Source organism: Ceratotherium simum, chromosome 13, assembly GCF_057802395.1.
Source record: "Ceratotherium simum simum isolate JZ-2026a chromosome 13, ASM5780239v1, whole genome shotgun sequence".
In the NCBI taxonomy this organism is placed as follows: domain Eukaryota; kingdom Metazoa; phylum Chordata; class Mammalia; order Perissodactyla; family Rhinocerotidae; genus Ceratotherium; species Ceratotherium simum.
Window position 1 is genome coordinate 31,281,592 of NC_141912.1, and position 24,771 is coordinate 31,306,362.

A 24,771-nucleotide genomic window follows, 5' to 3' on the forward strand; every position below is an offset into this window, starting at 1 on the left:
AAGTGCGCGGCCTCGCCCCGCACTGCGGGCTTGTCCTTGCCCCTACCCTAGTCAGTTTCCTGGAGCATGCGCAGTCGCCCTTCGGGCCATTCGTGCTTTGGGAGTACGTCAAGATGGCGGCCTCCATATTGAATACGCTTCTGAGGCGCGTCCCTAGCCTTTCGCCCTTCAGAGGCGTCTACGGAGTTCAGGTAACTCCTTGGAGCACGCTTTGTACAACACAAACTTAGTTATTATCTTCTCTAGGTTATCGCTCCACTGCTGGGAATCCAGGAGTGGAGACCTTCCCCAGTGCTTGGGCCTCGGCTGTCTAGGCAACACTTTGCTTCCACCACTCTCTCCCTTTCTCTCACCCTCCTCGATGCTGCGCGCATTTTCTAATCCCGAGCCAAGGGTAAAGAGCCAGGGTTAGATGTCATCTTCTTCCCAAGTTACCATCTCGGCTGAATAACTAGGTGAAAATATGGACCCGTTGGTCATGCACAACCAGCTCTTAAACGTGCAGTTGGTGTCTAAACCTGTGATGTCCTGGAGTGTCCTTGGGTTGAGGGACACGAACTTCTACCAGCCCTGCTATCTCCGAATAAAACCAGGATACATTCTCACGACCTGGGGACCAGTTTCTTAGCTCTCTTTATCTCACTAAGTCACTCTCTTATCCGAGTATCCATGAGAGCTTAACTCAGTCCTTTGGATTGAGGTTTCCCTCCAGTCTCACGTACTCACCACCCTGGAGGTTCTTGGTAGGACAGGGCAGGTTCTTGGTGGGGCAGGGTGAGAAAGGAAGGCTTGCCCACTGCCACTCCCAAAGTGGACTGAAGAGAGGTGACAGGGGTCACCACGGAGTTAATAACAGGCCTGGTAGCTTTAAAGCTGGCGTTAGGACTCAAGTTTGTTCTGCCCTGTGGAATGTTGACCTATTTTTTATAAGACTGGGCAACTCAGTGATTCGGGTTTGAATTGAGTTGAAGACACCCGGCCTCTGTATCCCCTCCCTGCCACACATCTTACCTCCAAGAAGCTAGGCATTCTCCCTTTTGCTCCACTAGACTCAGTTCATCCCCCAAAACATGAATACCTTACATGTGTCAGGTTTTTCAATTGTCTTCTCAAATAAGGTTGTCTCCCAGTCAGTTATCCTAGTTAGCCCTTAACATTAGCTTCTTTTTCAGGATCCAGATAGGGAGAGTGGTCCTTGATGATGTCAATTTAACACTAACAAAAATGCTACCTTCCATGTATATTCCTGCTGTGTTCCATTAACACAATGGGTGTGCATTCCCCTTTGCCCCAAGGTTTAGACAGCAAAACAATCAAGTGCCTTCCTTGAACTTATTCTATTTTTCACACTCTTTTTGTAGGTTCTCCGCCAGACTCTTTGCACCGAAGCTCCCCGTGAGGAAGATTCTGTGTCCCCGGTTCCCATTTCCCCTTACCAGAATGAACCCTGGAAATATCTGGACTCAGAAGGTACCTCTAAATGGGGAAGGGGAGAGTCACATGGGGTCTGAAATAAATGGACAAAGATGCCTTCTCCACCCCCACCCAGGAATTCCTTGTGTGGTCTTTCATTTCAGAATACCAGAACCGCTATGGTTCTCGCCCGGTCTGGGCTGACTACCGCCGCAATCACAAAGGTGGAATACCGCCACAGCGGACACGAAAGACATGCATTGTAAGTTTCTGGGGGTGGCACATGGATGGGATGGGGTGTAGAGGTGGAGGCCATAGTGATAGTGGCAGCAGCACTTTTTCTGACAGAGCTTTGAACATCTTCACCTGCCAGTTTCTTTTCTCTACAGCGTGGAAATAAAGTTGCTGGGAATCCCTGCCCTATCTGCCGGGATCACAAGCTGCATGTCGACTTTAGGGTAAGGAGATGTTTTTCTGCAGGATAAGGATTTGGAGCGTCTTTTCAATGCTGAAGAGATTACGATAGGTGCCCACTCTTCTTCGTATCCTAGTGCCTGTACAATCCATTTTGTACTGACTTTCTGGCAATATAAAAAATCCTTCCTTCCATCCTTTTGTCACCTACTGTGGGTTATACTAAAAAGCTTCATCCTGGGGCCGGCCCAGTGGCGTAGCAGTTAAGTGTGCGCGCTCCGCTGCTGGTGGATGCTAGGTTCGGATCCCAGGCACGCACCGAGGTACTGCTTGTCAGGCCATGCTGTGGTGGCATCCCATATAAAGTAGAGGAAGATAAGCACAGATGTTAGCTCAGGGCCAGTTTTCCTCAGCAAAAAGAAGAGGATTGGCATGGATGTTAGCTCAGGGCTGATCTTCCTCACTAAAAAAGAAAAGAAAAAGCTTCATCCCTTACCTATGGAATTTACAGTCTGAATTGGCAGGCAGGAAAAATGCCTATTTCTAATGGGAAAGCAACGCCCAAAGGTTCATTTATATCCATCACAATTATTAGCAAGTAGATCGGGCTAGTTTTTTCCTGAGGTTTTCTTTTATTTCTTTGTCATATTGATGTTTGTTGTGTCCTGAGACTTGGGGCTGGGGACAGATACATGAAGCAAGGTATAGAGTCTAGGGTTTTTTTCAAAAAGTCTTCATTGTGAGGACAGGACTTGCTCCTTAAAGAATTCAAAAACCTTATAAAAATGATAATGGGAAAAGTGCTCTTCTGAGCACGTAGTGAAGGTGTTAGAGCAGAAGTTGAATGTCTGGTCATCAGGAAAGTTGGAGGGCATGCATGTGTCAGTCGGCCTATGGGGGTGTCTGACTACTCTCAGACCCCTTGGGACACAGGTTGTAGAGAGGTCCAGTAGATAACTTCTCGATTTCAGCTTTGTACGATTTGTTATAAAAAGAGATTATACCCAGTTGAATACAGTTTATAATCAATTGCATAGCCGAGAGAGAAAAAGATTACAACTTGAATAGTGTGGATGATTCTGCCTGCCATTCCACTCCACAAGTATACCTGCTTTTTCCTTGGGTCTCACCTCCTGTAATGAACTTGGTAGCTGAGAGTCATTCTACATAATTAAAACTGTAGAATTGATCCTAATAAATACATATATTACATACAGCATGTTATCATATGTATTAATCATTTATATGTGAACATTACAATAGATACTACATTTTCTGGGTGATTTCAGGAATTGCCAGCTGACTGTCCCCAATTTTTTGCAAGAAGGGCTGATTTTAGATCCTAACCCCTGCAGAAGAGAATTCTATGTGAGTCTCAGTGACAAAATGTAGGATGTACATGTGAAATGGGTGAAAGGCCAGGAAAGGGGGAAAGTTTACTGGAGTTTTCAAGAATGTGTTCAGTCAAGTGATGGGGCTAAAACTGGGAGGTGAAGGAGGGTAGCATCTGGAGAGACATAGAGGGGTTAAGGTCATCGTGTGGGTGTGTAGGGATTGCGCGCTTTCAGTCTCTAAAGGCCTTGCTGGGCCGGCCCCGTGGCTTGGTGGTTAAGTGCGCACGCTCTGCTGCTGGCGGCCCGGGTTCGGATCCCGGGCGTGCACCGACGCACCGCTTCTCTGGCCATGCTGAGGCTATGTCCCACATACAGCAACTGGAGGGATGTGCAACTATGACATACAACTACCTACTGGGGCTTTGGGGGGAAAAACAAATAAATAAATAAAATTATAAAGGCCTTGCTGCTCTCCCCTCCCTCTCTCATGTTTCTCCACTACTCTCCCCCACAGAATGTGAAGCTCTTGGAACAGTTTGTCTGTGCCCACACGGGCATCATCTTCCATGCTCCATACACAGGTTAGCCCATGATCCCTGTCACCACCAGAGTAGCTTTTCCTTGGAGCAGTTCTCATTTATTCCTTCAGACAACAGGTATTTGTTTGGTGGCTCCTACTTATGGCATAAAAAGTGTGATTGAACCTTTTGGAAGTCTGGGCTTAATGGGGATACTCACATGGTAACATGTGGACAAAAGATACAGGCAGGTACAAATGTAAGCAAACGGTCTAACTGTGGCTCTTAAAACATAAATGGTGGTGATTATTTCCTTTCTATAGGATCTCTTCACTTTTACGAAAGGCTTTCTCAAAAACTGACTGTCATATAAGTTCTTTTATACCACTGACAATTCAATTAGATTTCCCAAATTTGGAATTGTAATCTTAACAATTCAAGATCATATCTATTTCTTAACTACGACCACAGGCAGGATCTAGCTCACTCCCATGTCCATTTGTTTTCATATTGTCCAGACTGCCTCCAGGCTACAATGGCAGAGTTGAGTAGCTGAGACTGACTGTAGGACCTGCAGAGCCTAAAATATATGGCCCTACACAGAAAAATTTTGCCAATCTCTGCTCTGAAGCAAGATAAATTTGCAAAGGATAATCTGAATCCACTGTTTGGGGGATGGCAGCATGATCAGTGGAGTTCAGTTTGTTAGGGAATTTTATAGTCAGGCTGTAGAAGGCTGAAGGGACTATTTTGCTGCTCTCTCAGATCGCCTTCCCCAGATCTGAAATCCTGTCTTCCTTTATTGAATCTTTTTCTGTGGGTTTTCTAACTCAACTCTTTAATTAACCACACTTGCCCTTTGAATTATGTTCTGCTCCCTGTCTTGGAGTCTTTACCATTAAATGGCTTCTCTATAGTGGCTAGACCCTCCTAAGTCTTCATCCCAGCTCTCAGAGAGAGAGAGAGGATTCTTCCATTGGGCAGATAGGGAAACTGAGGCCCATGGAGGGGTCAGGAGAATGGAGTCATTAGGTAGAGCCAGGTCTTCCAAATCCAGTGTTCTGTCACCATGTAGAAACACTTGTGTTCTTTATTTACTGTGCCTTATAGAAGGAGCACCGAATCACCTTTTTTCTTCCTATAGGGGTCTGTATGAAGCAGCACAAGATGTTGACCCAGGCCATCCAGAAAGCCAGGGATCATGGTGAGCATGAGAAGGGGCACGGGGCAGTTTTGATAGGCATGGAGAATGCGACTTAGGGCTGGAGGGTGGATAGAAATGCTCTTACCTGTCTGAGAAGGTAACACCCAACATGTTCTTCCCAAGAATCTGTTCTTGCATCACTTCACTGTCCTTTGTTCCCTCTCCTGAGTCTCTTACCTTGTCATTGCCTTGTCCCCTTGTTCTCTTCTTTCCTTTCACCTCCCTCTTATTTTATAACTATTGGTCCCAATGCCATAGCCAGATCATAGGATGATGATCTTTGCATAAATTTCTGGCCCTGGGCTCCATAACACCTTTGCACAAATTAGAAAAAGGTGCCCCTCCACTAGGGCAGATGCAGCTTCATAGCCCTGGTGCAGGGCTGCACAGCTTGGCAAGCAAGAGTCCAGGCAGTATGTCAGCCCACACTTGCCTCTTTGGCCAGTTGCCTTTGTGTAGTGTACAACATGCATAAATGTACACAGTGGCTCAACTGGTCCCTCCCTCCCTTTATAAGTCATTTTCCTTACTGTCTGTCTTAATCTGAACTACTACTCCTTGCTTTCTCTCTTTTTTTTAATACCCTAGGTCTCCTCAAATACCACATTCCTCTGGTTGAACCCCGGGACCTTGACTTCAGTACCTCTCATGGAGCTGTGAGTGCTACTCCACCAGCCCCCACCCTGATTTCAGGTGACCCCTGGTACCCATGGTACAGCTGGAAACAGCCACCAGAGAGAGAGCTGTCCCGCCTTCGCCGGCTCTATCAGGGCCATCTCCGAGAAGAGAGTGGCCCGCCACCTGAGTCAATGCCTGAGGTGCCCCTCACAACCCCAGCTGAAGCCTCCTCCACTGAGCAGGCGGGCCCCCAGAGTGCTCTATAGGAGCTGTAGGCTGGGAAGGGAGTCTGAGGGATTAGGATATAGTGCCTAGGAATTACATGATGAGATTTCACTCTGAAGAGTTGTGTCTATTTTGTGGCCAATGGCAGGCCCGGGGCCAGAGAAGGGAAATGATTGTTGTTGAAGGGGATAAATGCATCTGAGGCTGAGGGAAGGCAGTACAGATGTGCATGAGAAACCCCAACCCCTGTATATTGTAAATAGATGGGCAAAACATTCTGTTGTCTGCCGTCTCTGCTTTTCCACAATAAAGCTGTATCTCCTGTCTCTGGGTTGAGTTTCAGTTTCGTGTTGGGGGGGAATGGGTGCTGCTGTGGGGAAAGGAATGGTCAGGCTTGAGCCAGCCCTGCCAGTGACTCTTGGGACCAGAAGCCACCTGGGATGGGCAGTTGTGCTATTCGGTCATGATCACCTTTGTGGCCCTCTGTGCCCGAAGCAGTGTTTCCACCATACCCAGCTGTTCACTGAGGGGCTGAAGGGCTGGAGAAGGAGACACTAGGCCTAGGAAAAATGCGTTGCTATGGCATCCACTGCCGTGGGAGGCGGGGGTGGGGAGAATGGCGTTGCTAAGGGACAGCTGGGCTGGTGAGAAGAACGGGGTCTCCGGGGTCGGCTGCCAGGACGCTGGCGGGTGGCAAGGGCAGGCGGCCCCCTAGGGGCGGGTCCTGGGCCCCTCGGGGCGCGCCGGGAAATAAAGACTCCGCAGGGCGGGGTGGCGAGGGAGGGGCGGAAGTGACGTCGCGTGGGGCGGGTCCGGCCTCGCACAATGGGCCATGGAGTTCCCGTTCGATGTGGACGCGCTGCTCCCGGAGCGGATCACGGTGCTGGACCAGCACCTGCGGCCCCCGGCCCGCCGACCCGGAACCACAACGCCGGCCCGGTGACATCTCAAACCCACCCCGTGGCCCTTCTCTCCCGGTTCCTCTCGAAACCTGGTCCAGGCACCACGCCCCCTTCTCACTGACTAGTGGCTGCTCCTTTTGATGTCCTGGCTCGCCCTTTTGGTGACCTTTGACCCTAGACTTAGTGGGTTGATCGGCGCTTGGATCTGTGACCTTTCATCCCGTGGCCCAATATGTGGTCCCAACCAAAGGATGTGGTTGACCGGGCTTCCCCACAATAACCTTAAGGGAGGAGGGAATGTACCACATTGAAAGGAGGTGTGGCAAAAGTTTGGGTTCCAGAGGGGTGGGGTGGAAAATCAGAGTGGAAGACTCCAAAGTAAAGCCAGAGAGTCTTAAGGGCTAAACCTGGGTTGGGGTTGTGGCCCAGGTTCCCAGGGAGTGATTGCCCAGAACCGTCTAATTCAGTGCGAATTTGACTCTTTATCTGCTTTCTTTCTATAGTGTTGATCTGCAGCAGCAAATTATGACCATTGTAGATGAATTGGGCAAGGCTTCTGCCAAGGTACTGGGGAGTCTTCAGATGGAGTAAAGAGAGGCTTCTCTGGGGACAGTAGACAAGGGAGGCCTGAGTCCTTTGGAAGAGACTTGCAGAAAGTCTGTCTTCACATTCCCACAGGCCCAGCATCTTCCTGCTCCCATCACCAGTGCATCGAGGATGCAGAGTAACCGCCATGTGATGTATGTGCTCAAAGACACTTCAGCTCGACCGTGAGTGGCAAACGCTCTTCTTAAGTCTCGTACTTAATTCCTTCCTCTCACAGCCCCTCTTCCTTTTTTTTGACTCTGCCTCTTCCAGATAACTGCTGCTAGCTTGTTCATTATTTTTCCCATCCTACAGGGCTGGAAAAGGAGCCATTATTGGGTTCCTCAAAGTTGGATATAAGAAACTCTTTGTACTGGTGAGTGTTACTGGAAGCTGAGAGTTCGTATGCCTTGGCTCCTGAGAACAAAATTGCTGGAGGTTGGGAGGTGGCAGCGATGTCTGGGTCCTAAAAGATATTTGTTGTTCTTTACCTCAGGATGATCGTGAGGCTCACAATGAGGTAGAACCGCTTTGCATCCTGGACTTTTACATCCATGAGTCAGTTCAGCGCCATGGCCATGGGCGAGAACTCTTCCAGTATATGTTGCAGGTATCACTTATCTCTTCACTAGTCTGTCCAAAATGGAGATCAAAGGCCCCTTTGCCCTGAGCCCTTCCAGAGGCCCTCTCTCCCACCCTCCCGCCCCCCATATGCTTCTGTTCCCTTCCCAGCTCCTGGGTTTCTTAGGCATGCTCTCCCCATTCCTCCTCCTACCCTGAGTCTCCTATTCCCTGCAGAAGGAGCGAGTTGAACCACACCAACTGGCCATTGACCGACCCTCACAGAAGCTGCTGAAGTTCCTGAATAAACACTACAACCTGGAGACCACAGTCCCACAGGTTAGAGGTTTCAGAGGGTAGATGCCCACTGAGCATTCCCACTGAATTTATTTATTATTTGGGGGCAAAGAAGTGGCACCTTTCAAGCGCTCCTTATTCTCCATTATATAGGATTCATTTTATACAACTAAGCTCTTTCTTTCATTTTTTTTTTTTTTTGTGGTATCATCTCTCATCCCGCAATTCTTTTTTTTTCTTTAAAGATTTTATTTATTTATTTTTTTCCCCTTAAAGCCCCAGTAGATAGTTGTATGTCATAGCTGCACATCCTTCTAGTTGCTGTATGTGGGATGCGGCCTCAGCATGGCCGGAGAAGCGGTGCGTCGGTGAGCGCCTGGGATCCGAACCCCACCTGCCAGCAGCGGAGCGCGCGCACTTAACCGCTAAGCCACAGGGCCGGCCCCATCATCCCGCAACTCTTATCTGTTTTGATTCTTCATCATGGGCTGTTCTATACACCTAATATGTTTGTGCGCCACACATAGCCAGCTCATTTTTACCTCCTTGTTTTCACACAGGCTAGTGCTTAGTCAGTTAACATTTATTAAGGGCCTAGAATAAAATACATTTCCTGTCCTCAGGGAGCTTTGGTCTAATATGGGGAAGGTGGTTTGTTTATAAGTAAATGCAATATAACGTTACTAATGCTATCCATTCATTCAACAAATGCTTATTGAGCACTTGGGACTGTTTTGGGCACTTCACTTAACAAAACAGATCAAAGTCTCTGCCCTTATAGAGCTTATATCCTAGTTGGGGAGACAGACAAACATAAACAAGTATGTACTATGGTTGATGATAAGTGCTCTGGAAAAATGAGAGCCCATGAGAGGACTTGGGAGTGCCATGGTGGGGATAGGAGTTTGTGGATTGCAAGTTTAAATGGGATAAGCAGGGAAGGCCTCACTGAAAAAGTGTCATTTGAGCAATAATTTAAAGGTGGTGTGAATAAGAGCCAACTAATATCTGGAGGGAGAGCATGCCAGGCAGAGGGAATGGCTAGTGCAAAGGCCATGAGGCAGGAGTGTGCCTGGAAGAGTGAGTGAATTGGCTGGTGTGGCTAGAGCAACTGAGTGGGGGAGCGGGAGGTGTGGTAGATGAGATCGGAGCCGTAATGGGGGAGGAAGGACATTTTGAGCCTTATAGGCTATTGCAGAGACTTTGGTTTTTACTCTAAGTGGAAAAAGGAGCACCGTCCTAGGGATCTGAGCAGAGGGATGATATGATCTGACTTAACTTTTAACAAGACCACTTTGTCTGTTAAGAACAGGTAGTAGGAGAGCAAGGGTAGAAGCAAGTAGACTAGTTAGAAGGCAACAATGCTGATGCAAAATGATGGTGGCTCAGACCAGGAAGGTAGCAGTAGAGATGGTAAGGAGTGGTCAAATTTTAAATGTTTTGAAGTTAAAGCAAGTACGATTTCCTGATAGATTGTATGTGGAGAAAAAGAGGGAAAGAGTTAAGAATGATCCCAAAGTTGTTGGCCTGAGCAGCTGGAAGGATGGAGTTGCATTAACTGAGATGGTAGGTGGAGTAGCTTTGGGGGCAATAGTAGGAGTCCATTTTGAATATGCTAATTGGAGATTTCTGTGATGAGTCCAGTTGAGTAGACAGTTGGGTACTTGTGAGGTTCAGGATAGAGAGTTTTCAGCATACACAGGGTATTGACAGCAGTAAAACAGGATGAGATCACCAAGGAGTGAGTACAGAGAGAGAAGTGGTCCAAGGACTTGAGCCCTTGGGCACTCTTTTAAGGGAGGAGAAGAACGAGCAAATGTGGGGACCAAGGAGTGACTAGTGAAGTAGAAAACTTACAAGAAAGGTGACTTGGAAGGCCAATGAAGAAAGTGTCTCTAGGAGGGAGGAGTAGCATACTGAGTCAAATGCTGCTGATCAGTGAGGTAAGAAGAGGTCTGAGAAGTGACTGTTGGATTTAGCTGCCTGAGGCCACTCATGATCCTGCCGAGCAGTTTTGGTGCAGTGGTGGGTAGAAGCCTGGATGGAGTGGGCTTAGGAGATTGAGAAGCTAGGAGCTGGAAACAGCAAGAATAGGCCAGTCTTGGGGCCTGCCCGGTGGTGCAGCAGTTAAGTTCGCATGCCCCACTTGGGTGGCCCAGGGTTTGCAGGTTCAGATCCCAGGCACAGACCGACACACCGCTTGTCAAGCCATGCTGTGGCAGCATCCCATATAAAAGTAGAGGAAGATGGGCACAGATGTTAGCCCAGGGCCATTCTTCCTCACCAAAAAGAGGAGGATCAGCATCAGATGTTAGCTCAGAGCTAATCTTCCTCACCCACACAAAAAAAGAATAGGCCATCTTATAAATGCTGCTTTAAGAGGAACAGAGAAATAGAGCAAGAGCTAGAGAGGGAAGTGGATCAAGAGAGGGTTGATTGTTTTCAGTTGGAGGAACTAAAAACATAAGAATGATTCAGTAGAGAGAAATTTTGATGATGTCAGAGAAAGTGGGGAGAATTGCTGTAGCAGTGTTGTTCAGTGGGTGGGAGGGGTTGGGATTTGATTGACAAGTTAGCTTGGATAGGAGCACGGACAGTTAATCCACTGTAACATGACTTGATTGACGTGCTTACAGAGGAGGCATAAGGATGTGGTGAGCACTACCTTGAGGTCTGGATTGAGTAAAGAAAGACTTGACTTATGTTTATTCTTGAAAGGTGAGTGTTTATCAGGAGAGAGAAGTGGGTGGGCTAAAGTGCTTTTCATGTAGAGGAACCAGCATGAGCAAAGGCAGAGAGGTATTAAACTACCTTTCAGGGCACTGCAAGCAGTTTTGTGTGGCTGAAGTGCTGGGCATGTGCTTGTTGAGGGAGGATGAGGATGGGCTGGTAGACATTACAGCAGGATCAAGACAGGAGATAGGCAGGGTCTACTTAGAATGTCCTCCCACTGTACAGTTCTCCATTAAGAGGCAGCAGAGAGCAGTGGAAGGAGCACAGTATTTGACATCAAATGTATTACCCAGGTGACATGTAAGACTGGAGCCGCATAGAGTGTAAACAATGACAGCGTTTCATGAGCTCTGTGTGCTATCTACATGCATCCTCTCAGTTGATCCTTGTACATCTCTTTGAGGTAGGTGCTATTATTGACCTCGTTTTGGGTTTATACAGATTAGTGACTTGACCAACTTCACACAGCTAATAAGTGGTGGAGTATGAATTTGAATCCATAGGCCACTCTTTTTTTTTGTGTGGTCAGAAAGATTAGCCCTGAGCTAACATCCATTGCCAGTTCTCCTCTTTTATTGCTTGAGGAAGATTGGCCCTGAGCTAACATCTGTGCCCATCTTCCTCTATTTTGTATGTGGGATGCCGCCACAGCATGGCTTGGTGAGTGGTGTAGGTCCATGCCCGGGATCCGAACCTGTGAACCCCAGCCGCTGAAGTGGAGTGTGCTGAACTTAACCACTACACCACCAGGCTGGTTCCCCATAGCACACTCTTAATAACTACACCGTATTCCTGGCTTAAACACTGCAGCTAGAATCAGGAGTCAGGGGCTTGAGGCCCAGCTCTGCCACTTGTAGCTACTTGAGTTTGGGCAAGTCATGTCACAAAGTTTTTTTTACTCTTCTTTAAAATACAATCATGTGGGGCTGGCCCCATGGTGTACCTACCGGTTAAGTGCGCGCGCTCCGCTGCTGGCGGCCCAGGTTCGGATCCCGGGCGCGCACCGAGGCATTGCTTGTCAGGCCATGCTGTGGCGGCATCCCATGTAAAGTGGAGGAAGATGGGCACAGATGTCAGCCCGGGGCCAGTCTTCCTCAGCAAAAAAAAGAGGAGGATTGGCATGGATGTTAGCTCAGGGCTGATCTTCCTCACAAAAAAAAAAAAAAAATTATAAGGGCCCGGCCTCGTGGCGTAGCAGTTAAGTGCTCATGCTCTGCTGCTGGCGGCCCGGGTTCGGATCCCGGGCGCGCACCGATGCACCACTTGTCAAGCCATGCTGTGGTGGCGTCCCATATAAAGTTGCGGAAGATGGGCACGGATGTTAGCCCAAGGTCAGTCTTCCTCAGAAAAAAGAGGAGGATTGGTGTGGATGTTAGCTCAGGGCTGATCTTCCTCACAAAAATAAATAAATAAATAAACAAATAAAAAATACATTACAATCATGCGTCCCATAACAATGTTTCAGTCAGCGACACACCGGATATATGATGGTGGTCCCATAAGATTAGTACCATATAGTCTAGGTGTGTAGTAGGCTATACCATCTCAATTTGTGTAAGTACACTCTATGATGTTTGTACAATGACAAAATTGCCTCACAACGCATTTCTCAGAATGTATCCCTGTCGTTAAGCAACACATGACTGTAGTCACTCCAAAGACTGTTGTGATGGCCAAATTGAATGTGATGATATAATGAAATCACTCTAAAATTATCCATTACTAGTTATCAAAGTGACAGCCTGTCCTTCAGCATGTCTTCTTTGACTAGTCCCACCCATTTGAACCCTACTTAAATCTTAAGTTTTTCTCAGTATTTGTATACTTGAACCATTTGGCCTTGTTCGTGTGTTTTGTTTTGAAGTTTTTGTTTTGACAGTTTTGGAGCCTTATCTTCCCTGATGTTTTGTGCACCATGTCTCCATGAGCCTGGGCCCTGGGAGAACTTAAAAGTAGGGACTGGGTTTTTTGTTTTTGAGATAAAATTCACTATTTTAACTATTTGAAATACACAATTCAGTGGTATTTAGTATATTCACAATGTTGTGCAATTATCACCAAGTCTAATTACAGACCATTTCCATCACCCAGAAAGAAACCCAATACTCATTAAGCAGCCACTCCTTGTTCCCCTTCCCCTAGCCTCTGTCACCTACAAATCTACTCTCTATGGATATGCTTAGTCTGGACATTTTATATAAATGGAATCATAAAATATGTGGCCTTTGTGTTTGGCTTTCACTTTCAAAATGTTCAGGGGGTTCATTCCTGTTGTAGCATGTATCACTACTTGATTCCTTTTTATGGCTGAATAGTATTCCATCATATGGATATACCACATTTATGTTTATCCACTTACCAATGATTGACATTTGGTTGTTTCCACTTTTTGGCTATTGTGAATAACACTGCTATGAACATTCGTGTACAAGATTTTGTTTGCACATATATTTCCAGTTCTCTTGGGTATATACCTAAGAGTAGAATTGCTGGGTCACATGGTAATTCTATGTCTAACTTTTTGAGAAACTGAGAAGCTGTTTTTTCACAATGACTGCAACATTTTATGTCTCTACCAACAATATAAGGATTCCAATTTCTCAGCATCCTCACCAACATTTGTTATTTTTCTTTTTTGTTTTTTGTTATACCCATCATAGTGGGTGTGAAGTGGTATCTCCTTGTGGTTTTGATTTGCGTCTCCCTAATGACTAATGATGTTAAATTAAGCATCTTTTCAAATGTCTGTTGGCCATTTGTATACCTTCTTTGGAGAAATGTTTATTCAAGTCCTATGCCCATTTTTAATTGTGTTCTTTGTTCTTGAGTTGTAAGAGTCCTTTATATATTCTAGATACAACACCCTTATCAGATATGATTTGCAAATATTTTCTCCTATTCTGTGGGTTGTCTTTTCATTTTCTTGATAGTGTCTTTTGAAGCACAAAAGTTTTTACTTTTGATAGAAGTCCAATTTATCTATTTTTTTTCTCTTTGCTTGTGCTTTTGGTGTCATATTTAAGAAACCATTGCCTAACCCAAGGTCATAAAGATTTTCCCCTATATTCCTTCTAAGAGTTTCATAGTTTTAGCTCTTACATTTAGGTCTTTGATCCATTTTTAGTTATTTTTTGCCTATGGTGTGAGGTAGAGGTCCAAATTCATTATCTTGCATGTGGATATTGAGTTGTCCAAGCACCATTTGTTGAAGATACTATTCTTTCCCCATTGAATGGTCCTGGCACCCTTGTTGAAAATCAATTGACCATAGATACATGGGTTTATTTTGGGACTCTATTCATTCCATTGGTCTATATGTCTATCCATATGCCTCTGTCACATCGTTTTGATTACCGTAGCTTTGTAGAAAGTTTTGAAATCAGGAAGTGTGAATCCTCCAATTTTGTTCTTTTTCAAGATTGTTTTGGCTCTTCGAGGTCTTTTGCAGTTCTGTAATCAACTTTAGGATCAGCTTATCAGGGTCTGAGTTTTTGACTGAGTCTGTCAACAAAGACAGGAAGGCTGGCTTTTGTTCCTCCCACTGTGGTTTTTCTAACACAGGGTTCTGTACCCAAGTATGTTCTGAGTGGCTGAATGGACTATATTTCGCTTGTTTCGTCTTATAGGTGAACAACTTTGTGATCTTCGAAGGCTTCTTTGCCCATCAGCATCGTAAGTTTTCTCACCGTGTGTGTGTTGGTCAAGTAGCTGGGGTAAGGGGAAGGAAAGAGGTGGATTCTTGGTCCCACCGCCCCATTCACTGAGGGGCACCACCACTTCCTTCCTCACAGGGGCCCCTGCTCCCTCTCTGAGGGCAACTCGACACTCCCGTGCTGCTGCAGTCGATCCTCTGCCCGCTGGTAAAGCTGCATTGAATGGGCGGAACTGTAGTGCTGTGACGGCTAGTTACTCTGGAGGTCACAGAGAGCACAGTGTGATCTGTGGGCAGTTTGGGAGAATTCCAACACAACCCAAGTCTCCAGCAGTCATTACCTTTTTGCCTTTCCCTTGTGGGACCTCAGTGCATTTCCTACTTGTCAGGACTTTTAACTAAGCAAGCTCATTGGGAGCCTGTTTGATGACAGAGTCTCATCCCTTTATAAACTCCTCAGGTTTCTGTCAGTCAGTGAGGGAGAGTCATCCCTTCCGTTTCCACTCATAGAGTAGCAACATGAAAGGCTCAAAGTTTAAATATTAGTTTTAGAAGGTAATGCTCAGAATTTATAACATTTCCAATCAAATAATGAAATTGATCTGGAGAAACCAAACCTAGGAGGTACTGAAACACTGCCCAGGTTTCCCATTCCATCCTCATACACACACCCTCCCAGGAGTCTAAGCCCACTCCTTCCTCTTCCTCACTGCCTCCCAAAGGTGAGGAAGCACAGCCTTCTGCTGGGTGTGTAGTACATGCTTGCTCAGGAGGGCCCCCTTCCTGAGCTGGCTTTGTGGCTAGCTCTCATCTCCTCCCTAGCCACCACCCAAAGAACAGTCTGTTACCAGTCAGTAGCTTCAACCAGTGTAAGGCACTGGGAGACAATTCATATCCATGACTCGCTTTGGTTTCCAAGGCTTCCCCCATCTGTCTCCTGCTGACTTACAGGCTGTGAGAGGGAGTGAGAGCCAACAAGGATGGTGAGGTCTCAGGTCCACAGGGGAGGGGACCGTGGATAAAGCTTAAGTGGATTCGCTGAGAAGTCTCATCTGCCACATATGATGGAGAACCTCTTGAGAGGGAAAGGGAGGGAGTAGGTAGAGAAGTCAGGAGACAGGAGGCAGAACTTTGGACAATATGTTAGCCTCCCATTTACTCTGGTAACTCCTTTTCAGATGTCTATGTTTTCTCTTCATCCTTTTTTTTTTCCTAATAAAAAAATCTCTTCCCAACTTTGCACCAAAAGGAGAGGTTCTGCCCCGCCCCAACCTCTCCACAGTAATTCCTGATTAACCAAGGGCTTTGTCCGTCTCATCTAGAGGGACCTGGGGTCCTCGTTGGCCCGGCTGGGACCATTCCACTGCCCCCGAATCCCAGGGGGGCCTGACAGCACCCACTGACAGTAAGAGCTCACCTCCCTTGGCCACCCTTGTCCTGCATCTCCCAGGCCCCAGAGCCTCACCCTGGATCTTTTCCCCCTAACTCTGCATTTGGCCTACTCCTTCTGGCTCTCCTTAAAAGTGCTCCAGCATTCCCCCTGAACTCCCTTTTGTTGTGATGGCATTGCCACAGAGCTGCTTCTGCGATGGAGCTGAACTCTCCTTCTCCGGGAGGAAGTGTGGTGTCAGGGAGCAGAGGTTTGGGGTCGTGGGGGGAGTGGCTGGGAGGAGGGGTACAAAGTATGTCTCCTAATGCTTACCTTGCCTGTGTCCTCTCCACTGCCAGCTCCAGCAAGGAAGCTGCCACCCAAGAGAGCAGAGGGAGACATTAAGCCATACTCCTCTAGTGACCGAGAATGTAAGACTGGGGTAGGGTGTCTGGGCCTGGGGGACCTGAACCCAGGGGAAGGATTAGTTCTCTCTACAGGCTCTGGTTTCTTTTTTCGACCCTAATCTTTGCTGTCATGACTCTCCTCCTTCCTTCTCCTTTTTCTTCTTTCTCTCTCTTGTTCTTTATTCTCCCTCTCCCCAGTTCTGAAAGTAGCTGTGGAGCCTCCTTGGCCCCTAAACAGGGCCCCTCGTCGTGCTACACCTCCAGCCCACCCACCCCCCCGCTCCAGCAGCCTGGGAAACTCGCCAGAACGGGGCCCCCTCCGCCCCTTTGTGCCAGAGCAGGAGCTGCTGCGTTCCCTGCGCCTCTGCCCCCCACACCCTACCGCCCGCCTTCTGCTGGCTACTGACCCTGGGGGCAGCCCAGCCCAACGTCGCCGCACCAGGTAATAGAGTTGGAGGGTTAGGGAGCCTCAGGACTGTCAGAGAGGGTGCTAGAAATGGCAGAGGGCAGCTTGAATCCATCAGAGACATGAAACGATAGGATAAGTGGATTGGAAAGTCCTGAAACCTTTCAAGAAAAATATATTGGAAAATATTGTGGGAGTGGTCTAGAAATAAATTACAGTGAAGGAGCTGAACAGGACTTTATATGGAGTCTAGGGACTCTAGTTAAAGTGAGAGTTGGGAGGAAGGGTAAGAAGAACACAGATCCATTTGTTGGGGGGAGACTGAGCCTCTAAGATTGGGGAAATCTTGCTTTAATACTTGCTGGGAAGGGGCAGTATCTCTGACAGTTTAGGGAGCCACTGACCCCAGGTCAGGGCCTGTGTGGCAGGAGCCCATCCCAGCAAGCAGAGTGGGCATCTCCTTTATTTCTCTCCCTAGCTTTTTCTTCACCTCTGACTTCTCTGTTTTTCTCTCTTCCCCATTTTCCCTCTCCCTTCCTCCTGTCCATAACATCCTTCCACAGCTCCCTTCCCCGCTCTGATGAGAGTCGATACTGACAGACAGCTAACCCCCTCCCCTCCCTGGGAGACCTGGGGTGGGCAGAGACCCCTTTCCCTGAAAACCCCAGACCCACTCTTCCATTGCATCCCCCAGGATCTCGTGGAACCTGACAGAATCCACAGGATTCCCTCTTCCCCTTTCCTGGACAGCTGGGTTGTCAGGGTCCCAGATGACCTATACTTTGTAGTTTTTCTTACCATAGAAAACACCCCTTCTCTCCTAACTTGGGCTCTGAACACTCTCCCAATAGACAGCCCGATTCGCTGCCAGACCCCTTGGTTGGGTGGCTCATACTAATTATCCAGAGAAGCACACTCTTGCTTGCTGTCAGATTCTAGAACACTGTGGAAGGTCCAAGGGCCTCCTCTGCCAGGGAAACCTTTTAAGTCTTGTCTATGGAATAATTCACATATTCCCTCTACAGTGTCTGCTGGTGGCTCTAATAGCTGCTTTATGCTGCCTACCACACTTACCCTTTCAGCCTGCTGATGCCAACCAATGAGCTCTGCTTCAGAGCAGTCCAATTAAGTAGGACAGGGACTTAACAGCTCCCCAAAGGGATCCACTCAACATTGCCAAACTCTTAATTTCCACGTTTTGTGTATGTGTATGTATCGAGGAACCTCCAAGCCAATGTCTGCTTTGGGGCTCTAAAGACTTGCCACACTTCTAGAGACACCACCACCTCCCCCAGATCCAGATTCTATGAAGGAGTTGGTTTCTTGGCAGTAGATCCCAGCAAGGACCCTGGGATCACTCTTAGCCTTGTTTCAGAAGATAAGCCTGAGTCTCAAGGATCTATTAGCTCCTAGAATCCCCTCTCACATCCATCCCTCCCCAGTAGCTAGATGCTGATAATTTCCTGTCTTGTGAGATTGTCTTGAGAAGATGGGGGAACTCTTCCTCTGGCCTTCCTTTCTTCTTTCCTCCATAGCAAGAACCTTCTTCCCTGCTCCATACCCAGGGTATAGAACAAACCCTTTCCCTCGCTACCCTCTGAATGTGTGGTAGATCAGGTACCCCCACTGCCTACTGTGTTCCCCCAAATCCTTGGGAGCAGGATCTCCCTCTCTCCCAACTCACTCCTTTTTCTTCTCCCTCTCAGTGTTTTCTGAATAAAGTGTGAATTCTTTTGTGTTTTTTAAATGGACATTTTCAATGAAAAAAACACCAAAAAAACCTTAAGGTCTCAGCCTCATTTGTGTGTCACCCCTTATTTTCCTGGGATCTCAGGACTTCTGTCCCCCTCATCTTCCTCTGAGATCTGTAGATCTTCCATCAAGGAGTCTCCGAGCTCCCCTTGCAGGATCTGGTGTCTGCCCATCCCCATTTTCATTGGTAGATCTCCTGCGGATTCTGTCTCCTCTCATGTAGTCGCTGGATCCCTTTGTGTAGGCTTCTATATCTACTCCCCCATTCCCTCCAGAAACCTCCAGCTCTCCCCAGTGACTTCTACCCCTCACCCCAGGCCAGCGGTTGCTGAGATGTCAAGATTTACCATCCTCTCTGGGATCCACTTATTAACTGCCTCCCAACTCTTCCCTGGATTCCTCTTCCCACTCTGATTTCCTACCCTCTCTCCCACTAAACCCTTGGATCTCTCTCAAGACAATCCCTTACTGGGTTGAGAGTCTAACACAGACAGTTACCTATCCTCCAAAGGCTCCCTTCCTTTTCCTCCTAAATACGGCCTTGCCACTCCCTATTTGCCTCTGGCCTGAGGTATCCTATAATTAAGGTAACCATGTTTTCCAAACCAAACATCAGGGCACCTGGTCCAACAAATTCTTTTTTGCCTACATGTGAGTCTGTTTTTATGACATGATTTGGATCACATTTAGCCTTACTTTTAACACATTACCTCAACTAGAAATAATAAAGCAACAAATCAGGACTGCTCCAGAAAATCCTGGGGTATAAAATGAGCTCCCTCCACTTTTCTGGGGCACAGCTTAGATTAAACTCCCTTAGGAATGATAATTACCCCCTCCTCTTTGTTCCTTTGCTATTCCTTTTATTCATCTCCTCTGATCCCTCCATACCCACTCATCTTTCATCCTGTAGCCTCCTCCCCATCATCTCCCATTTCTTCTACAGGGGGAGTCCCCCAGGGCTGGTAGCCCAAAGCTGCTGCTACAGCCGCCATGGGGGGTTGAATTCTTCATTCCCCAACACAGGTACGTATTCATCCCTCCTTATCCTCAAATCAAGTAGGCCATATATACTACCTACTCCAGCTTTCCTATCACATGCTTGGTATTTCCACAGGCAACCAAGAATCGAAGCAGGGGGAACAGGAAACAGAGAATAGGTGAGGTCTGAGCCCCTCCCCTATCAGCCTCCCACCACCTGACTCCTTTCCTAACAACACTCTCAGCTACTTCCTCCTCCTAAATGTTACTCTTTGAACTGGACATCAGCTCCTCCCACAAATCCTTCTGCCTAACTTCCTGCAAGCCTCTTTCCCCATAGGTTCAACTCTGGTGCTTCCTTTTGGCACTCTCTGAGGGGTTTCAAATTTGGACATAGCACTAATGGTTCCAGCCTCATATCCCACAGTGTGGCCTCTACAGAAAAGCCAGACAGACCTTGAAGAGTCTATGATCTTAATTCCCACTTTAGTACCCCTATAACCCAGTCTCCGTCTCCCTCCCACCTACCAGGTCTGCCAGTGAGGAGCACGTCTTGTCACAGGATGGGTCTGGGGAGGAACCCACGCACACAGTTCCGCCACAGGCCCAGGCCCCACCAGCCCAGTCCTGGACAATGGGTGGGGACATGTTCAACGCAAGGTTCATTCGAAACTTGCAGGAACGTCGCAGCACTAGGCCTTGGTGACGGCAGCCCCCTCTCACACCTTCAAAGTATTATTTCTCTCGCTACAGGAGATAACCAAAGCCGGCCCTCATAATGGATGTATTCATTCATTCATTCAACAGGCTTTCTTACCAGCGCCAAATCATTTCTATCTTATTTTTAACCAGAACAATAAAAGTATTTATTTTTTATCACGAGAGCTACTGAAAAACTTGATTGTCCTTATTTCAATTTCAATCCCACCCCTCACTCTTGTTGCACCGGGTTCAGCCCCGTCATCGCCTAGTTTTTTGCGCAAGCGCCGCAAGTGAGGGAGCGGTGCTCGGGCCGCTAATTTACTGCGCAAGCGCTCTGAGGCAGCCTCGGATCGGGCGAACGCAGGCGCACTTAATGCAGATCGAGCGCCTCTCCGCCTCCCTGGAACCCGCAGTGCGCAAGCGCGCAACATCTCCGTTTGCCTCCTCTCAGCCCCCTCACCCCCCCCCCCCCCTTTCCCCTTCAAGAAGCCAGCTCCAGGGCGCGCTCACCCCTGTGAGGAGGCCGGAGGCCGGACTCGGGAGGCGCTCTCTCCACTCCCGGAAGATCATGTACCAGCCCGGCCGGGGGGTGGCGCGGCGTCTCGGTCCCTGCCTCCGTGCCTACCAGGCGCTCCCCCAGGTGAGAGCAGAGTGGAAGCGGGAGGGGAGGAGAGGGGGCGGGGAGAGACCCTCCTCAGAACCGGCGCGTGGGGCGGAGCGCGCGCCCCGTCGGCGCAGGCGCAGTGACGTCCCACCGCCCCTTCCCACCTGTGCCGGGCGGCGCGTGGAGAGGCCCGGGGTCGTGAGCACGCGAGGTTGGCGCTGCTGGCGCTGGCGCCCCGGCCGTCGGTTCTCCCGGGTCTGGGGTGGGCAGGCGGGGCGCGTTCGCGTTTCGCCCGCGTCTCGGCGGTTACCTGTGCCTGGAGGTGATTTGAAGGGCAGGGGGCGGAGAGGTTCGCAGCCCGGCCGCGGCGCCGCCCCGGAGTTCCCTGGTCCAGACCGTACAGATCTGTGGGCCGCGCTCTGCTGCCCGCGCATCTTGCACCCGGATAGCGGTCCCGGCAGGAAGGCTGGCCCGGGTGGACCCGGTTCGGGCCCCTGCGCCCGGGCGGGCAAGATGGCCACGCCCCCGGCGGAGACGGCTCCTCGGGACACCGTCGGGGACAGAGGTACCCGCGCGGCCCGCCCGTCTTCCCGGCAGTAAGACCCCCGGGTGGTTCCTTGGGAGCAGAGGGGCTCGGATCAGGCTTGGCTTTGGGTGACCTCCCCCTCATCACGGTTTCAAATTCAGTAAAGCAGGGAGAATGAAGTCCAGCCTTTTACCGTCTCCTGGGCTTGTTTGTGTCATTAGAGGCCCGAAATGATAATAGCTTACATTTATATACTACTTTATAGGTCGCAACGTTTTATTTACACTTATTATCTCACATAGTTCTCATAATAACTCAGTGTGGCTTCATCATCCTCGTTTATAAGAGGACATTTATAGGAAACTGAGGCATAGGGAATAGGAGTGGCTAAGGTTACATGATAGAATTGGAACTCCATGAAACGTCTCCTAGTTCCAGTTGGATGTTCTTTTCTCTATGCAACGTCTGCCTCACACACTTAATTGTGGAGTCTTGTTACAGGCCACATCATTTCATCTGCAGTACAATAAAACCTGTTATTCATTCATTTGTTTATTCAAATATGTATTCTTGTTATGAGAGGTGGAACTGCCCCTAAACAGTGTTGGAATCTTAAACAAATGTAAAGGTATTTGCTAATGTTTTGGGCAGGTACTTATACCTGTGTCACAGGAAACTTAACCTCCTGTTTTCAGTAGAGATGGAGATGAACCCATCCCATTTTTCCTCTGATTCCATCTCTCCTGTCAGAAGGAGCAAGTGGAATTGGAAGCGTGATAAGGAGCCGAGTTTGGATGAAGGGGCATTAGGTAGCTGAATTCTTATCTTTTTCCCTTTTGTTCTTCCTCCTTAGGACCAGCTTTCCCCACGAGCTCTACCGTTCCCACCCCTTTGGCCCCACTCCACAACAACCATTTCTCCATCTTCTCCGCTCCTCCTCTGGTCTCCACCACCCCTACCTCCTCCCACCCGGCTCCTTCCCCCGGCTCCCCCATTACCTCTCCCTCAGATCCAGGCCCTCAGCTCACCATGGATAGTCCTCCCTCCAGGAAAGGGGGAGGAGGGACCAGGACCTGAGTTGCATAGCGGCTGCCTAGATGGGCTTAGAAGCCTATTTGAGGGACCTCCCTGCCCCTCTCCTGGGGCTTTGATACCTTTCCAAGCCCCTGGGACCGCCTGCCCTTCCCCTGCCACTCCATCAGGAGATCCGAGTATGGAGGAGCACCTGGCTGTCATGTATGAGAGACTGAGACATGAGGTAAGTCAGTTCGAAGTGGCCTTCATCCACAGTGGGAAGGAATATAGGTAATACTTGGAAACAGAGGGTTAGTCAACTGGATTTTTTCTTGGAACTACGAGGCAGGCCTAGAAATATATTAGAAACATTTCCCAAGGAAAAAATGCTCAGTTTGGATTAAGGGATGTTAAACATGGGAGAGATGACTTTTCACTTGGAGGGGAATAAGGAGACAATAAAGATAGAAAACTGAGGGGCCGGCCCCGTGGCTTAGCGGTTAAGTGCGCTCCGCTGCTGGCAGCCCGGGTTCGGATCCTGGGCGCGCACCAACACACTGCTGCTCCGGCCATGCTGAGGCCACGTCCCACATACAGCAACTAGAAGGATGTGCAGCTATGACATACAACTATCTACTGGGGCTTTGGGGGAAAAAAATAAATAAAATTATTAAATAATAATAATAAAGATAGAAAACTGAGAAATAGAATCATCTTTTCTTTCCCACTGGGCTGACGCCTTCTTCTTCCACCTAGCTTCCCAATCTCTTCCTTCACTCCCATGACTACACACTCTATTCATCGGATGTGGAATTCATCAATGAGGTCCTGAACATACGTACCAAGTGAGAATCCAGGCACGGGTAGGGCCTTGGGGAGGAAAAGGACCCAGTACTATATATCTGACCCTTTTCACTTACCAGAGAAGGTGCTAGGCTGCTTCTCACAACTGTTCCCCTTCCTCAGACAGAGGCCAGTTTGGTTTTCTGATTCTGCCATCATGAGATTTCTGTCCCACCCCTTCTTTACAGGGGCAGGACATGGTACATCCTGTCATTGACCCTCTGCCGCTTCCTGGCCTGGAACTATTTTGCACAACTTCGGTTAGAGGTTCTACAGCTGACCCGCCACCCTGAGAATTGGACCCTGCAAGCCCGCTGGCGGCTCGTGGGGCTGCCCATCCACATGCTCTTTCTGCGTTTCTACAAGCGTGACAAGGAAGAGCTTTACCGGTGAGAGAGAAGTGAGAAAGGACCCAGACTACAGTCAATTTGCTAATCTTACTTTTTTAGGAATCTGATGGTCTAGTCTCCCAGACAGTCCTTGATCTACCCTGACTTGAGCGCAGGCTCCTTGGGGGCAGGGATCTTATTTCAGTTTACTTTAATAAAACAGAAATAGGGACTTTGAATATATTAGGAAACCTCTGAACTCAGTTTCTTAACGTGTTACTTGGCACATAGTATGTACTCAAATACTTACTGAACAAATTAAAATTCCTCTCATAAGTTGAGCCTCACAACCTTAGGTAAAGTAGCTGGTAAATTTCTGACATAGAGTAGATTCCCAAGAAATTGTTAGGTGTGGTCCAAACTAGTCGTCCTCAAACTTTGCTGCACAGTGGAATCATGTAAGGATCTTGAAAAAACATTGGTGCCTGGGGGCTGGCCCTGTGGTGTAGCGGTTAAGTGCATGCGCTCCGCTGCTGGTGGGCCGGGTTCAGATCCCGGGTGCACACCAACATAACGCTTGTCAGGCCACACTGTGGCAGCGTCCCACATAAAGTGGAGGAAGATGGGCATGGATGTTCGCTCAGGGCCAGTCTTCCTCAGTAAAAAGGAGGATTGGCATGGATGTTAGCTCAGAGCTGCTCTTATTCACACACACACAAAAAAATTGGTGCCAGACATTCTAATTTAATAGGGACAGGGTGTAACCTGGGCAGCAGGATTTTTTTAAGTTCCTCAGGTGATCTAATATGTAGCAAAGTTTAGGAACTACTAGTTTAAACAAATGCTTGAATTAAACTTTGGGACCAGTCACCTTCTCCCTCAGTAAGCCTTTCTCCCGTCATCAGGACCTATGATGCCTATTCCACCTTCTACCTGAATTCCAACGGCCTCATTTGTCGCCATCACCTAGACAAAGTGAGTCCTAGCACTGGATGGGGGTGGGGTGAGGGGGTAGAACGTCCAGCCAGTTACCATTATTCTCCCTGCAGCTGATGCCTTCACACTCACCCCCAGCGCCTGTGAAGAAGCTGCTAGTGGGAGCCCTGGTGACGCTGGGGCTGTCAGAGCCAGAACCCAACTTACACCTGTGTTCCGAGGCCTGATCCAGGAACTGGGGTGGAGACAGCACTGAAGACTTTGCTACGCACAAGAGAAGGAGGTGGAGGCGGCCAAGAATCTCACGAGTCAGCTTCCTCCCCTCTTCTCTCTCCTTCTTTCCTTTCCATCTCATGCTGTGTAAAGAAAGCTGCTGTGTAATTTAACTTGTAAATAATAAAGTTTAAGTGAATATATGAGAGAATTTCCATGTCACTTTCTCTGGA

At 48.3% G+C, this 24,771-nt stretch overlaps 3 protein-coding genes across 8 annotated transcripts; all 3 read left to right on the forward strand.

Annotated features, from left to right (window-relative positions):
• The first annotated feature begins 54 nt into the window (after positions 1 to 54).
• Positions 55 to 6,052, forward strand: MRPS18B (mitochondrial ribosomal protein S18B). The gene is made up of 7 exons (XM_004424412.2): positions 55 to 191; positions 1,362 to 1,470; positions 1,578 to 1,675; positions 1,803 to 1,871; positions 3,676 to 3,742; positions 4,824 to 4,883; positions 5,472 to 6,052. Exons 1-7 carry the CDS (start codon positions 114 to 116, stop codon positions 5,765 to 5,767), a joined length of 777 nt encoding a protein of 258 aa, XP_004424469.1. The 5' UTR covers positions 55 to 113; the 3' UTR covers positions 5,768 to 6,052.
• Positions 6,053 to 6,341: 289 nt separating this feature from the next.
• ATAT1 (alpha tubulin acetyltransferase 1) lies at positions 6,342 to 20,255 on the forward strand. Of its 6 annotated transcripts, none has more exons than XM_004424409.3 (13): positions 6,342 to 6,665; positions 7,132 to 7,192; positions 7,307 to 7,398; positions 7,529 to 7,589; positions 7,710 to 7,823; positions 8,012 to 8,113; positions 14,431 to 14,476; positions 14,596 to 14,664; positions 16,185 to 16,256; positions 16,431 to 16,674; positions 19,337 to 19,416; positions 19,508 to 19,550; positions 19,903 to 20,255. In XM_004424409.3, exons 1-13 carry the CDS (start codon positions 6,559 to 6,561, stop codon positions 20,075 to 20,077), a joined length of 1,266 nt encoding a protein of 421 aa, XP_004424466.1. In that variant the 5' UTR covers positions 6,342 to 6,558; the 3' UTR covers positions 20,078 to 20,255. The 6 variants fall into 6 exon arrangements, with proteins under 6 accessions (XP_004424466.1, XP_087294389.1, XP_004424467.1 ...); XM_087438264.1 differs by lacking the exon at positions 6,342 to 6,665 and adding an exon at positions 6,676 to 6,945; XM_087438263.1 differs by lacking the exon at positions 14,596 to 14,664.
• A 158-nt stretch (positions 20,256 to 20,413) lies between these two features.
• C13H6orf136 (chromosome 13 C6orf136 homolog) lies at positions 20,414 to 24,749 on the forward strand. Its single transcript, XM_004424407.3, has 6 exons — positions 20,414 to 20,713; positions 22,057 to 22,461; positions 22,974 to 23,062; positions 23,249 to 23,449; positions 24,295 to 24,364; positions 24,439 to 24,749. Exons 1-6 carry the CDS (start codon positions 20,447 to 20,449, stop codon positions 24,550 to 24,552), a joined length of 1,146 nt encoding a protein of 381 aa, XP_004424464.2. The 5' UTR covers positions 20,414 to 20,446; the 3' UTR covers positions 24,553 to 24,749.
• Positions 24,750 to 24,771: the final 22 nt, after the last annotated feature.